The sequence below is a fragment of the Thermobia domestica genome, chromosome 11 (assembly GCF_964235325.1).
Source record: "Thermobia domestica chromosome 11, izTheDome1.hap1.1, whole genome shotgun sequence".
Lineage (NCBI taxonomy): Eukaryota > Metazoa > Arthropoda > Insecta > Zygentoma > Lepismatidae > Thermobia > Thermobia domestica.
Genome location: NC_137464.1, coordinates 247,336,661 through 247,353,890, shown reverse-complemented (window position 1 = coordinate 247,353,890; position 17,230 = coordinate 247,336,661). Strand labels below are relative to the sequence as shown.

Sequence of the window (17,230 nt, the reverse complement as noted above, 5' to 3'; positions counted from 1 at the left end):
TAGCGCGAATTATATTCAGCTAATTGCAATATGTCAATATATATATCCCTTTTCAACACTGAAACTAAATGAGGATAGGATGTACCGCTTAAAATTGGATCTGAACCATTATTCAAGTGTTTGTCCAAAAGAAGTACAAACATTAGCCACTTGGTCATAAAGGGGCTCCAAACTGTTTTCAGTTCATCCTGTATGTGATCACTACATTGACTCTGGTTGCTGTAGTTTCTGGTTGTTTACTCAAATATATGGCTCCCAAATGTGTCGCGATTCTGAGTCAACCCAAAAATTCTGTGCCTCTGCTGGCTGTGGAACCAAAGACTATGCGCACCAAAGTACACGCGAATCTTTGGAGTAAATGTAAGCGCAATTTAGTAGATTAATATAGACGATATTTTCAGCCTCACTGAGGAAAGTGTACAAAACTATTTTTCTCCTGTTTCTTTTAGTCGCCATTCTCCCCGCCATCGCTCTCGTAGTAGGTCTTCTGAACGCCATCAAAAAGATAAGAAACGAAGTAAAGAGGAAAACAGTTGCAGGGCAGAGAAGGAGAAGGCAAAACCAGAAAAGGAACAAAGTAAGTACAATTATTATTATTTGTAGGTAAAATTGAATATACTGTGTTGTTGGATGTTTTTTCTTTCTATAAAAATGTTTAACTGTAATCTTAAAGTGTTACCTTCTAGGTAATGATGCAGATTGAACTCTACTTAGTTATCCATAGTTGCAAGATGAAAGAGAACTGAATGAAATAATAAATAAAAAGGCTGACCTTGTAAGCAAACATTAAATTTCTAGCAAACTTTGTGGTTCATTGTCAGGGCAAAAAGGCGAAGAATATGCATATAGTGGGACCGTTACGTAATGAAGGCATGATTGTGAAAATATATATGGTAGGACAGGAATAGGGAACACTGATATAAAATGCTCTGCTTCAACAGCAGGAAATACGTATCTGTGAGAATTACGTGGGTTCTCTTTCCCTTCTTCCAGTTCTTTCATTCTTGACTCACGTTTAGCCTTAGGTCATATCAGCTAGGTGTGTTAAACATTTGAGTATATGCCTATGTATTTCTTGGTCTTTTTCCCCAGTGATAAGTGTATTTAGAAGTTTGCTCGAAATATAAGGTTTGTCAACGTAACATTCGACAAACTCCCCCGAGTTAATTGCCTTTGAATTATTTTTTGCGGCCTGTTAACACTTGAAAGTATTTCCTAGTTAATAGATCTTTGGAGCACCGTTAAACTGAATGCTGTTTTATATTTTTAATAGTAACGGAATTTTGGCTTTTTTTTTTTTTTTTTTTTTTTTTTTTTTTTTTTTTTTTTAATATCTCAAATGATTTAATGTTAGGTAAGTTTCTCGACTAACCAAATAATTGACATGATTCAGCAACATATATGATGCGTATGATTCTGGGATCTGTTTTTAATAAGAGCCCAGTACCTCTCAGCTCATAAGGTCTAATCATGCAGGGAACACGGTGGCTCAGTGATAAATCGCTCTTCTCTAGTGCAAGAGATCCCTAGTTCGATTCCAGGACACATAAGTTTATGGGAGACAATATCGTGTCCGTCAGTTTCTCGGAGTTTTACCGTTTCCTCCTACATTTACATTCCACCAGTTCTTTCATCATTCTTTTTTATTAATCATCGTAAACGTTCTTTAGCCTACAGGGCATAATCGTGGGATATAAAAACGGAAATTTAATTTCATTTCATTTCTAACTATAATGTGTTCCTTATGTTCTATAAGCAGTTACAAAGAAATATTGAAAAATTGATCTGAAGTTTTAAATTCGTTCCTTTATCTTTGATATAGATTCGTTTCACTTAATCGTTATAATGGGAAGAGAAACTTGTATATAAATATTATTAATTTTTATTTGGTTCAATAGGAAAATCAAAACATAACTAGATTTGTTCATTAATACCGTAATAGATAACTTACCAGTTAATTCTGGTAATTTAATTTTACACTTGCTGAAACGACAGACATTCTTGAAATCGTTAGTTTGTACAATTATACAAATTGATTTTCTCATTATTATTATTATTACCTATAAGCTAATTATTAGGTTTAATTATTCATGCTTGTTACTGACACTCAAGCATTGAAAGTATTACGTGTAGAAATTCGTTAATTTGAATAATTCGCGGAAATAAAAAGGAATTTATGTATAGATATTTCTCTTCCGCTCGGAATCTTAGTCTTGTGTCACTGTGGCAGACTTACTAAAAGACAAACAAATCTTTAAAATACACATGCATAATGTATTTCTGCTACAGTGACGGCATTACTACATGAAGGCAACTAATCTATTTAAGGTATGAATGGAGAACTTAGTCAACACAGCAGTTCTTATTCCAATGCATCCGGAGAAAATTCTGGTTATTACAATGATATGGATGATAAACCTCGAAGCGATGAAGGTTGGAACGAGAAGAGTCCTTTTGAGTTAAATCCAAAAATAACCAGTGAGTGACACTGGCAGAGAGGTATGTGATCTGTTTAAAGGGAAAAGTGTACATGATGTAAGGTTCCATTTCAGGATCATAATTGCGAGGTAAGTGGCACATTTTAGGGAGAAGTCGAGCAGCTTGAATCATTGGAAAAAGTTCGACGGTCCACTTCCATTTAGTCAGTTGTTCTGCAGTCTTTTCTTGTATAGGATTTATCGTTCTGCAGTAGACATAAAATGGATTTAGGTCTGTAGGGAATCAAGCAAAGTAAATGCGTTAGTTGAATGATGACGTGACACTTTAAAACGAGTAGATATTCAGTAATTGTGTGATAAGAAGTCTTAACTAAATGATACACGTAAATTTCTAAATACGTAACTAAATTATACGACTGTTTTTAGTAACTCAGTAGGTAGAACCGTAGTTAGGTTAATCCACTATCCAAAATGATAGTTTAAACCAAAAATCAAAGTAATCAGATGTTCCTTATGTACCTTTATTTATTTATTTATTATTTTTTTATTCGTTTTACACTTCATTGTAGTGTAAACTATAATATTGATCCTGTTTCTCACAACTGGAATCGGTTTGTTTTAGCTACTTTGAAAACAGGGTAGTGAGACTGATCGGAATATGATATATCGTTTTCAAATTTCTGTTTTTGTATTACGCTGCTAGTTATGTGATTTCAGATATCTATTTGCGTGGATTGTGCTCCTCTGGATCAGTGATCAGAACACCTTTCTTTGATGCGCTGCTGTCGGGTACGATTCGCGGTTGGGGGCTCACAATCTCGGTTATAATAGCATTGCGAAAAGAGTAGCAATAAAATAAACTATAGTAACAATGATTCCATTGTACTCACCACACTTTATCACTAATTTAGAAATAGATAGGGACTAACATCATTAGGTAGTTGTGATGTTGGAATACGGTGCATTTTGTTTAGGCTGTAATATTTCATAAAAAATGAAAATTAGCAGTATTTTTTTAGGGGGCGGAGAGTGTTGGGGTAGAGAAATTTAGATAATTCACAGTAATCTTGCATCATCGTTCCCGTTTCTAAGCCCTTTTACGAAATTACACTTCGATTACAGGGCAGATCTTCATATTTTCACTTCAAGCGCTATCTATATTGTAAAAATTCTACAAAATTGCTCGTAAGGTAGATGGCAAAGTGTCAAATGTGTGTGCAGTTTCTACTCCGGTCCCAACAGATGGTGGTTTCCAGCGAACTGTAACTTTACTGGTTCTCAAATTATCATACAAAATCAATGCGATATTCTCACTAATATCGCTCGCGAATAGTATTGCATGATGTTAACGTCATTTAGAAGTGTGTTGTACTGTCCGCAACAAAAAACCTGCAACATGATCATGTGAGTTTATTGTGAAACGACGAAGTCTTTTGCTCCAAAATAAGTGTGCAGGGGAGGACGCCGAGGTTTCACCTGTGTGACTCGTATCACTTAGACGTTATGTTGATTCCCTGGGCTATTAGGTGTAGTTTCACAGTAAACTTACATGCTCGTGTTGCAGGTTTTTTGCTGCGGACTGTACATGCATTGCGGGATCGTCTTCTAACAATGTTATACCAGTTTTGATTTGTTCAGCCCTGCGATAAATGGAATTTTTGGATTCAAGAGACTTGGCAAAACACTCCTTGTAATCGCTCAACGATTTCAGATTTCTTAATCCATATATATCACCATCCATATATTAAAAAAAGAAAAAAAAGTAGCGCTTCAAGAATTAATTACATCTTCCATGTGTTCGAAATTAACACTTATAAAAACATGTTTATACTCGCGATCAAGTTTAAATTACCCTGACGGGCGTTGACTAATACCGCTGAACAAACATGTGACAACTTATTCGTATACAGAAATACTAATTGTCACCTTCATCCTATTTAACGACAGTAATTCTCAGAACTTTTAAAACATGTCTCGGGGTTTCTCGAGTTACGTTCTCTCTATTTTACAATAATTTTTAAAATGAGCTAGATCTTTCTACGGCGCAATCCATGAGCCATACATTTTTTTAAAAAATATTTTCCTTCGTGACGGGAACAAATAACCTCGATGTTGACGCCCCTCCCCATTAACCCTTAATCAATCAATCGATCAAAATGTTTTCCACAGTTACACTGTCTCTTAGGCAGGAAATCCTGTATGGAAATCAGAAGTGATTTTCACGGAACCGTCTCGAACCTCATTAAGAAGTTAATGGTAGAAAAAAAAAATAGTGCAAAATAGAAGTAGAAACAGTAAATGGAATTAAATAATACAGTAGAATTCCTAGAACTTGGCAGTCGGTAACCCGGCCAGATCCCGAAAAAAAAAAAAATCTCACGCGCAGACCCGTTCAAGATGGTTTTCATTTTCATTCTAGACAGCTTTATGCCTTCATGAAGTATTCTTCTGAGGTCTACCTTATCAGGTGAAATTGCTGTACAGTGTGTGTTCATTAATTTTCATTTTTATGTATAGCAAAGGCTCTATGCCTTCATAAAATACTTACTTTTTCTTTGTTTAAGGGTAATTGGGCAAATTTATTCTCTGTTGTATTCTTAAGCAACTAATACATACAAATACAGTACTATAGTTTATGAGGAAACACTCGTACTTATTTATTTATTTAAACCCTCAAGCCGGCATTTTTACAAACTCGGCTCCCTTTGGTCCTAAAGCCGAGTTTTCGGGACTCTGCTGTACTTTTTCTTCAACAATAAAGAGGGTAAATTGTTGAAATATGCACAGTACAATGCAAATATACTTTGGGCCATACAGTTTTTAAAAGTGCTTTTTTCCCGTAGAAAGTTGAGCTATCCATTCGTTAGAAATTTGTATACAAATTAGAAATTGTATAGAGTCATTGGATGAACTTGCAGGGTATGTAGTAAAGGTATTCCCACCATAGTCGAAGTCATGTGCCATTTTCGAGAAATCAAGCCTCAGCCACATTTGATACAGCATCTGTAACTAGAAACGGGACCTTAATAAACACTTTAACAAAATTTAGTTTTAAAATATTTCTGTACAGGTAGATCTATGAATGATTTCTAGACATGACATCACGCAGCCGCATGCTTTATATCCCATGTACTGTCCATCAAGAACCTCGGAAAGATATCGTAAAATTATTCAGAGAAAAAATAGTAGTGTTTTCCAAAGCACTGATTGTATAAAAGTAAACATTAAAAAAATACGTATATGATTGCGCAAAATGGAAGTGAAAATGGTATTAATTGGCGTAGAGTAAATTGTTGAAATATGCACGATACATCTAAATATGCAAAAATATATTTTAATATTGGTCATCTTTTCGTGAAAAATAAAAATAAAAATATAGATTTCGACACATCATGCTGTATATACATTTGCGCACAATTAACTGCAAATGCAGTAAATTTTGAATGTTGATTAAGCTTTTAATCATGTGCGAGATTCATCATCTGGTGGGGAAAGTATTGGGTTTTTAATGGAAGTTAAATCTGATGGTAGAGATTTGGTTGAAGTAAAGATTAAATCCGTGCGCACCTACAGCTTATCATGGAATCAAACCACATAAACTTCCACGGGAATCAAACTCGGGTGTTTAGCGCTGGAGGCGCGTATGAGTTTGCTGGTTTTTCCTCCTGTCCTTTATGTATTGCGAAGGTTCGAGGATGTTGCTGAACTATGTAGGGCAGTGTTTCTCAACGTGTGGGTCGCGAGAAATTAATTATAAAAATTTTATTTTGATGCAGAAACATATGTTATAAAGTAAGTACCATTCAGGAAATGAACATTCGAAGCGTTTGTTAATGAGGTGAAGTGTAAGTGATTGCTTAGAGCCCTGCCTTGTTGTACAGCGGGGGACACTTCTAAATGGCACACCTTAGCCGTAAATCTCCATATGGCTGTACCATTTAGAAGTGTCCCCCGCTGTACAGTCAGTAGAGATGCTGGATTAGGATAGAAAGAGAATGGGTGAGTCAAAATCTGTCACGGGGCAGGACATTGCGTTGGGAATAGTGTTAGCTCTGAGTTACCTTTCTATAGAAAAATTGGAAATATGACTTTCAAAATTTAGTTGGTTTGGAATGCACCACGATGTGTATTTGAATGAAAGTAGGTGGGCAACAAAATAGTTTTAATATTTAATATGAGTCGCGGTCACAACAAGTTTGAGAACCACTGATGTAGGGGATTAGAATGTTGGTTAGATATCGATGGAGAAATGGTTTGAATAAAACAGCTACAAGTATTGTAGATATTCAGTAGAGATTTCATGTATGTGTACTTATACTTTAGCAGTTGACGAAGCAAATGAGGAGTCAGCAAGTTTTTTAATTGCTTTAGCCAGTCGAATCATGGTGTTGACTGAATATTGAGAATGAAGTACTTACGTTCATAGTTTTCTGACTATTAGGTTCATAGAGAGAAACAACATGAATAATTTTATTTTAAGGGCTTACAGGCTATAATAAGATAGAGAGTTTACAGATGCACTTTGTATATTTTGTACGCTTATTTGTATAAATATTAATTATCGAGGCATTTCTCTTCTGTCAACATCCTATAAAATCCTCTTAAACATTCTATTAGTAAGATTTACCCCATACGCAGTGGAAATTATTGGAGATTATCAGTGCTGATTTAGACAAAATCTAATAACTATCGACCAAATATTTATCGTTCGACAAATAATCGAAAAGAAGTAGGAATACAGTACCCCGGTTCATCAATTATTTATTGATTTTAGAAAGCTTACATAGGAGAGAGACATTGTACAACATTCTTATAGAATTAGGAATATCGAAAAAACTAATTAGATTAATTAATATGTTTAAATGTATCCCAAAGTGAAGTCCAAGTAGGAAAATTTTTGCCCACGAGCTTTCACATCGAGAATGGCCTGAAACAAGGAGATGCGCTGTCGCCATTATTATTCAACTTTGTCCTGGAGTACGCTATAAGGAAAATCAAAGATAGCAACCAGGGCCTAACGTTGAATGATATTCAACAGGCTATGGCGTATGCTGATGACATAAATTTAATAGGGAATGATAGGAGAACGATAGAAAGAAATGGAGAGGTCTTATTAAACGTTTGCAGGGACATGAGTTTAGAAGTAAATGCAGAGAAAACTAAACACATGGAAGTTCGTCGGGATCGTAATACAGCAAATATGGATGCGTTAAAATATCAAATAATACTTTTGATAAAGTGGATACTTTCAAATATCTAGGATCAATATTAACAAACCAAAACCATATTCACGAAGAAATTAAATGTCGACCAAAAGCAGGGAATTCGTATTATTGTTCAGTTCAAAATCTCTTGTTGTCGCGAATTCTGTCGAGGAATTTGAAGCTTAAAATATATAAAACGATAACATGCCCGTTGTTCTGTATGGTTGCGAAACATGGTCGCTTACTTTGAGAGAGAAACATAGACTGAAAGTCGGACCCAAAAGGACCGGGAATGGCAGAAACTTCATAACGAGGAACTGCATAATTTATACCATTTACCAAACATTGTTAGAGTCATCAAGTCTATGGGACTCAGATGAGCAGGTCATGTAGACAGAATGGAAGAAAGTAGGAACACTTCTAAAGTTTTACCTGAAAACCAAATCGGAAAACGATCATTAGAAAGACCTAGGTGCATATGGGAGGACAATATTAAGATGGATTTCGCGGAAATAGAAATACAAAGTAGAAACTGGATCCAGTTGGCTAAGGATCGAAGTCAGTGGAGAGCTTTTGTGAACGCGGCATTGAACCTTCGAGTTCCATAGGCCATAGAGTTAGTTAGTTATTTCTATATTTCTATAAATACCTTTTCTTAGTTGGCCTTTCGTGACCCTTAGTAACAATAAGTGAGAACCAAACATATAAGTAGGATATCGTAGATTAGTTGCTCAATAATCAAGGATTTGAGTATTTGTCTTTCTTAGTTTCTGTGCTCCTATTAGATGGATGATATTGAGGTTATATTAGTCTGTTTTCTTCTTGTGTCGAAATTCGTACTGGTTGATTATCGAAGAACCCTGGCCTTGTAATACGACGTAGATTGATATTAGATTTTAGGAAATAAATATAGCGTTCATTGACGGTAATATCGTAATAAATATATTTTCAAATAATCTGAAGATTAAACGAAAAAAATATCGCTTTAAAAAGCTAATTTTGATATTAGCAAGAAATATATGATGTTGAACAAGTAATAATTATCCTAAACTTGTGGAAGTATTTTTGGTATTCTTAATTGAAAAAGCAGTGTGCGGAACAAGATAACTTACATTGTTTCCCTTTAACAGCTTTCACATAAGACTGTTTAGAAGACTGCTGTAAAATACAGATTTATACTTCTATCTCAACAATCTTAGAAGATTTCCGTAAGTTTTTGTACATACATATAACTAGAATAAAGGAGTCTCGGTGGGGACATGTGAAGACCAAAATAAGAGTTACATGTCACATGTAAAGTAAAAGACAGCGAAGAAACTTAAATAAAAGCACTTACCTTTCGATATTGGATGTCTTGTCATTCATGTCTAGTATATCAGCATGAGGAAAAGAAAAAGAATACTAGACAAGAAACAGTCCTGTTGTTGTTGTGTGTGTTTACCACGTTGAAAGTTGTAATAGAATATTCCGGCAGATGGATGTATGGCTAAGTCAAAGTCTGATAGGAGGAGAAAACTCAAGAGAGGAAGGATATGATCGAGAATGTACTAAGCAGAGAGGTGCGAAGAGAAAACTTGGAGAAGTGATAAAGAAAATGTGGTCAGTGTGTCGCTGAAGAAAGTTGTGAAGTAGTACATTTTGGTGGGATCGAATTCAAGAAATACACAGATCTGTTCTCAAGAAGGTAATAGTGGATGGTAGTAATCCCAATATGGACCCTGTTATGCAGAGTGGTCAGGAAACATACAGCACTACCATAGCAGCATGTATAACCATCCAAATTGACTACGCAAACAGCTTTTTGGACAGATAACCGAAAGTACAGTGGTGAATGTATATCTGAGATATAATACCCTGCCTCGCTGTTGGTCGTGTAGCAAACGATGGCCATTGGTAGAGTCCGGCAAGCGGTCAGACGCCGTTCCACTATTCCCCACGCATGTTTGATAGAGTGTATAATCGGGCAAGGTAGGACACACACACTGAGAGAGAATGCTGAGTTACCCGTACATTATGGGGATGCACATTATCCTGCTGGAAGATGGGTTCCTGCAGAGTTCAGATAGGGTCAGAGGTCAGAACTGACGACGTCACTAATGTCGGCACTCATACTCATCTGATCAAGAATCAAAGGCAAGCGGAATGTGTCATTTATGCCTTCCCATACCGGAGTGCCAGGTGTGGTGTGGTAAGTGCAAACACACACTAATTTTCCCATTTATATGCATATCTACAAACACGCAGAGGGCCATCATTATATCAACAAAAGTACTCTCATCACTAAATACCACTTCATCCATACGGCTCACGCCTGCAGTCTCTCCTGACACTATCGATGTTCTCGGCGATGAGCGAATGTGAGGGATAATCAGATGTGAGGAATACTGGAACATAGTCGTGTTGCCAGTATGCGGATTTTTAGTGTTCGTACACTCATATAGAAGACGGTGGTCTTGATTTGATTAGCGATCGTCAGAGATTGAATTGTAATTATCTTCGTGTTCAAGTATAGGCAGATAGAGAATCTGGGTATTGCAAATGATGAAAATAGAGGGGATTGTGTTTTCTCCCATATAGACTGCAGAATAACAGATGCATTTAGGATGTGGATGAGATTGGAGGACTCGGTATTAGAGTGACGAAATGAATATATTTTACGTGTTCTGGGGAGTTTAAGCTGGTATTGCAATAAAATAAGTTTTCTGTCAACCTATAGCATTGATTGGGGACCAGAATGGGAGATTTAGGGGTCAATTTAGGTTGTAGGTGGTCTGATATAGAAGATTCGTGGAAAACACGAGGTTTTCTACAGAAAAAAAAATGCTAGAGTATGGCCAACACATGAATGGGCATTTTATTCTAGTATTGTTTTTGTTTTCTTCACTGTCTTGTACACTGATGACGAGACGGTCAGTTTTAAGTGCAAAGTGATTTTTATGTAGACGATGTAGTAGCATGCTCAGGAATGTTGAGTATTGACAATCATCCTACTTCGAATTCTAAAGTGAAGAATCTTTGCACTCTGAGCTGTATTCATGGAAGATAAAAATAGGAATAGAAAAATATGTTTTAATTTCTGTTACGAGGAGCGTCCAATAAGTTATCTGCCCAGACAGGAAGAAATGCAAATAGGCTCACCTTATCATCACTGTTTTTCGATGTAGTCCCCATGGAGGTCTATGCACCGTCTCCACTTTGTGGCAGCGAAAAAAAATCCCAGAGAAAAAAATAGTCTTTGTCATGGAAAACAGCCTGTTGGACCTCATTGTCCGACGAAAAACGGTGTCCTTGCAGGTCTCGGAAGAGGAAATAGTTACTAGGAGTCATGTCTGGACTGTAGGGAGGATGATTCAACACTTGGAAACCACAGTCAGCAATGGTAGCGTGAACTTTCCGGGCCGTCACACAAGCATGTATTATGTGGCATAATACAAACACTCCTCACAGCCACTGCGTTGCTCGAACTGACCTCAAATTTCGCAGCGGGATTCCCCACAGTGACCTTGGCGTGCGTGTCATGCGTCATTATGCTTCGCTCCTCCCTTCCTGTCTAAGTAGATAACTTGTTGGGCGCCCCTCGTACTTTTTTTTTGTAATCGTCTGTGAACGAAACTCAACGAGGGAGCCGAAAGCTTGAAATGCAAAAATTGTTTGAAGTGAGATGATTTTAAGTAGTTTTCTTCTGGATATTTTCAAAAGTATCAATGTAAATATCGAATTGTAGAATATTGATATGCGATTAACTAATATAATGTTATTCTACTGATGTTTTGATTCACTAATGAATCTTATTTAATATATTTGGCTTTTTTTCCCTTTAAATTAACAATTTCCAAAATGACAAAAATAAAGTCCATTTTCACAATGAAGAAAATAATAGTATCTCACCTCTGAAAATATTACGAAACAAAATACGTAATGCGTTTCTAGGTGTAGGAGTTTCAAAGTTTTGAACTGCAGTGTTAGGGGCGTGAAAAAGTTTCTCCGTAAAACATAATACTGCTAGCTTTTCTAATAGCTTATGTGGTTTCTGATCCCACGTTAAGCTGTACATCCACGTCTCTGTAACTTTGCTGCTGAAAGAAACTCTAAACTCAAACCAAACTCAAAATACAATGTTAATTACGATACAAGGTTTTATTTCATGTTACTTTGAAATTGTAGAAAATAAAATTAAAAGAGCTGAAAATAAACTCCGATTTGCTCGGGTTGTGTAATAATATATATATATATATTAAAATTGCCCGAACATCTGGAACGTAGAAATATAACTAAAATACACTCCCCACCTCCCGCCTTTTTTTTATTATTTTGCCGTGTTGCGTAGCCATCATTTGTTGTTTTGCTAAGCACAAATGCTTTCCATTCTTGTTTTCGCATTTTTCTCGTTCTTGTTTAAGAAAATGTAGTGGTGAAATATTAATTACTTTACTGTTCGTATGATATGTTGTCAAATTGTATGTGACCTTTGAATGATATTTTGAGATTTCCACTGCTTGTGTCCATATACATTATTGTAGTAGTGTATCAAGAATTCCATAACGTGGTATGATGTATGGGAAGTGTTGTATAGAGCAGTGAAGACTTATTTCTTGGTTACGTTTACGTGAAATGATTCTCATTACACGTAAAAGTGTTTTTAATTCCAGCTTTTTACTAGTGTATCTTACTGATTAGACTGATCATAATTTTTTTGTCTGTAGTGTAACTGTTGCTTTACAATATATAATAGTAACAGTTACAAGTGATATTGATTGTTGCTTATTTAAAATATGTTTTTCGTTTTCTCATCAATAGAAAACTTATCATTTAAACTGTTAATCTGATATAATTCTCAAGATGCAGTAAAATATCTATGGTTTGAGACGGTTAGGTTTTACCGTATATGTCGTTACGAGGTAAGTGGTAATACCTGTTACTTTAAAAAAAAAAAATCCTTGAAAAAGGCAACCAGCTCCCATAATATAAGTATGGGAAATACGAATGTGTCGTCGTAATTGTCACTGTAACAGACATTCATAAATTACCAATAAGTAGTGAATATGAATACATTGTTTCTATACTTGAGGATTTGTTTTGTAATTTGAACTGAAGCCCGAAGTTTTATGCACAATTTTAATTGCCATTATCGTAGAAGCATGATTATTAATGTGAATTCCCGATGTCTGTAGTCGAGAAAGAAAGCGGAAATTTAACTTTGATTAGAATGTTAGCTCGGAAAATGTAGTAAGGAAGATATTGTTTTCTGTGAATGATTTTAGTCCCCTTACGTGTGATAGAGATATGTAATGAAATGATCAAAATATTTAAGTACCGCAGGTTTTTTTTATTTTTTTTTTTATTTTTTATTTTATTTTATTTTATTTTATTTTATTTTTTTGAGGGGAGATGAATTTGTGTTTCCACTGCATCGACTGTCGTTTTGTTTCTGGGTTGAATAATGGAATCTGTGATTTATCCATTGTCACAACACTTTCCAAGAAATTGCATCGCTTTCTTCTGAAGCGTGTCAAATTTGCAGCACTTTTTAATCGTCATTAAGCATTCGTGGAACCTCTCGAGAAGAAACTTCCCTTAGGCCCAATTCGTTTGTAATAATTCGTTCTATTGTTCCCATTGTTAGCCCCAGTGTATTACAAATCTCGTGCATGGTGACACACCTATCTTCCATGATGGAATTTTCAATACGGGTAGTGTTAGCATCAGTTGATGTTTTTGGATGTCCGGACTTCTGCTCATCTTTCACACTCATTCGCCCTGCTTTGAACTCACGTACCCACTTCCTAATAGTATTTTCTGGAAGAGCACCATCACCATACACACACCCTGTAATTGGCGATGAATATCGGCTGCACAACCTCCAGCTGCGGTGAGAAATTTCACAATTACCCGTTGTTATTCAACTGAAAATTCGATGTTCCCGAACAGTATTACAAACACGTCTTACTCGTTCAGGCATTGTGGCTCACCTGCTGCCATCTAGTAAACGAAACCAGCACTACTTAGAGACGAAGAATGGAGGTTTCCTACGCCGGAATTACCTGAAATGAAAAAAAAAAAAAAAAAAAAAAGTGGAATTAGAACAAAACTTCACGTACTTTTGGTGTGCACCTCGTATACATGATAGATACATATTGTAGAATAGATTTTGTAGAAATATACGTTATTTCTATTAACTTGTTTGTGATTAGAAAAGAAGGGTAATCGTCAAAGTAGTTGAAGGGAATAGCATCTTTTATGGTCTTTTCCTTCTCATTTTCGGCACCTTTTCGTGCTTTGCTATGAAAACTGCCTCTAAAAATCCTAACCATAGTAATAACATTGAAATAAATAGGGCACTAAATGTTGAATGAAATTTCTCTTCGTTCTGGTTACACACAGATCAAAGTACTAATTAAATTAGCCGTACTCATTCACAGAGACAAAGTGTTTTGGTACATTATTTAACGCAGTAGAGCAATTTGCGTTGAATTCCTGAAATTTCGGCCTTCAGTTCTGTTAATAGATACTTTGGACATTCAGTTAGAAAATTAATATTGAGTTGAATTTTGTATTAACTATAATGCATAATTCTTTATGGGTTTAAGTGAACCTGTAATTCGAGATAATTCGAGATAGACTTCACATAGTTTCGGCAATACATGATGAATCTTCTAAAGATACATAATTACAAATAATAATAGTAATAATAAAAGTGAGTACAGGGCTAGAGAGTGCGATTATAGGATTCGTTTATTTCAATTTCTAGGGATTTCATTTCTTGATTCTGTGATTTCTTCTCGAATATGTGTTTGCAGCCGCCACTCTTGCTAGATGTTCTTAATCTTTTGTTTTGTTGGTTATTGCTGGAGATAGTATACTTGCGTGCATTTATTTTTATTCTGAAATAAGTGAAAATATATCTGACCATTTCTTTGCTAGGTCGTTTTTATAAAGCTTGTCCGAGACAGCTGCTGTTATTTATTTTAAAGTGGTCCTGTATAAGTTTGAGTTTTACGTAGAAACAAGAGTGGACAATGTCTAGATGTTTTAAATAAAACGCTGTGTGATGGTGAAACATACCTGGAAATGAATAAAATGAAAGGAAATGTTATATTAAGTGGTTGAGTTCCGAATTGATTTAGAAATATAAGTTGGATATAGAACGTACAGTGACTAAAAGTAGTGATTGTCGTGGGATTGCATTTTGTTTGAAATTGTATAGGTACAGCCATGTTGGAAATATTTAATACCCAGACTCTTTCGTAAACTATACTCTCATTCGTATATAGAACCGCAAATGTATTTGTCATCTCTAAAATCTTACTTGTATGCGTAACCAACGAGTGCGATTACAAAGCTGTTGAAAGGATAATGGAGTATTATTTTTTTCTTGTTTTAATATTCTGGATTTTCCATCATATAGTAAAAAGTTCCATTCCTAACGTCATGGATAGGTTTCCATATTAGAGGTTTGATCATAGGGCAATAGAAATCGTAATTGTTGTGCAGTGTTATTGATCACCCTCGATCCTTTTTATTTTATTGAATTATTTACTGATTGAGGTATCACTAAAGAATCCCCGAAAATAAGTGCAGATTTATGTTATTTCGTAGAGTAAAATCATTAGTTTGACGAAAGGTCATTAAGAAATTGCAGCATTTTTGAGATCATGATGTTACTGTAGATAGATTAAACTCTTAATTTGGTTAGTTACGATAACGATAAGCTGAATATGAATAGTTATTAGCCATTCTTTATTTGAATTTGATGCCAGAATTGGTAAAGCGGAAACAAAATAATAAAAACTGCATTGTTATATCTCAGTTTGGTAGGAGTTTTTAAAATAGCAAATTATCTTTAATTCTTGTATTCATCTTTGTTTTTAGTAAATTAATAAACAACGCATTGTTCGATGGTTTTTGTTAGTAGTATGTTGCTGATATTTTGTAATAGTGTTCTTATTCTGATACAGTATTATTCCGGACGGTTATCCTGATAAATACATATGAAAATGATTTATCTAATAATTAAAATTATACATTTATTGACAACATACACGTTTTCCAGTGACTATTATTTTATTTTTAATTTTGAATTGTTAGCATTTCTTTCCATGTTCAAATAGAATCGTAGTGAACAAATGCTCCAAATATCCATAAAATTAAAATGCTGTTTGACGGTTTTTTTACTACCAGCAACTAAAAGTATAAATAAGAAGATGTGAGGAGGCCTGAATTTTTGGAGGTATTTATTTGTTATAAACTTTTGCCATGTACAACTTTTAATTCTTTCATTCCTACAACATTTTTCTTTTATCCCTTCTAAACACTTGTGTTAGTAGGCTTTTGACAACTCTTTTACGCTACTTTGTGCCAATAGTTTCATATAGATTTTTTAAAAAATATACGTACTTTAAATGGGAAAAGAGAAAATAAAAAGTCATTCAAAGGTAATTCGTGGAAACTGATAAATAACGTCAGTTTGTTTTTGCCAAACTATTTTTTTTTAATAATTCCTGTCCATTCTTTCACAGTTTGTAGTACGAACTCACCGATTTTCTGTAGATACATGATACTTTTTTTTTCTTTTAATAAAATATACAGGATTTTCCGCATTGTATTCATTAAATATGTTTTTATATCAGAAATAAGCCAAACTTACTGTAAGATCTCAGAAAAATGCGTACGAGGACATGTCTTAATGTTAGGCTAAGCTTGTGCCTTTTTATTTACGTAAGAATTTATCATATTTTTCTCATCCCACTTTGTATGTTGGTTAAAGTACTTGTGTAAGCGCTTGAAATCAATGACCTACCAGACGTATAAATCGCGAAGAATGAAGCTTTTTATGAAAAAGATTTAGAATGAATTGCAATGCAGTTCTCTCCAATGCAGAGAAATTGGGGGAGGTTTCTTTGAACATTATCAACTAATGAAGTATCGGTGCTCATTTACCGTTAATTTTATTTGACTACAAGCAATTAATTAATTAATTAATTACGACTGGGGTAGAAACAAACTGTAGGTGGTGCCTTTCTTCTACTAATTGTTGTATTTCAAAACTGATCGATTCGTTTAGAGATGATTACTCTAGGCTGCAATCACTCTTCCGTATTGGACAAAGAAAACACAAGTACACGTAATTATGTAGCTTTTTGTTTATTCAAAATTGGAAACCTATTGTCTAAGATCAACTTACGGTACAGAACATTTCTGAATTCAAAAACATAAGCTCATCAGCTAAAGTCAGTATGAGCTCGTGCATACAAACTTTTAATCGTAATTCGTTAAACTTTTAATCGTAATTCATACGTAATTAATTGTCTCATCTGTGGGTGTGAGACATGGATTGGGGTTTTGGGTTAAACTCTAGTCCGTGCTTCTGATAGCAATGGACTAAAAAAGAAAGCGTTGGTATTCCAGAACAACCTATATTTTCCAATAATGATTTAACCAGATAAGTGAGGATAAAATGTTGTGTTTTACGTAAAAGGTAAATTCGACGCTGCACTAGTATACTGTGTATATTCTTGTATTCAGGTACTATCAAATGACTTGTAGAAACAAACCAGGAAACTACTTTCATTAGTAATCTGAGTTGATTGA

The 17,230-nt window shown here is 34.9% G+C and overlaps 1 protein-coding gene across 2 annotated transcripts in view; it reads left to right on the top strand.

The window, feature by feature from the left end:
- The window catches only part of LOC145664883 (luc7-like protein 3), a 61,493-nt gene that overhangs the window by 38,553 nt on the left and 5,710 nt on the right, over positions 1 to 17,230 (top strand). Inside the window, exons 7-8 of one of the 2 annotated variants that reach the window (XM_081731935.1) lie at positions 450 to 577; positions 2,329 to 2,499. In XM_081731935.1, coding sequence (XP_081588061.1) covers positions 450 to 577; positions 2,329 to 2,486 — 286 coding nt within the window. In that variant the 3' untranslated portion in view covers positions 2,487 to 2,499. The remainder of the gene's footprint in view (positions 1 to 449; positions 578 to 2,328; positions 2,500 to 17,230) is intronic. The other variant, XM_081731936.1, reaches the window with a different exon arrangement.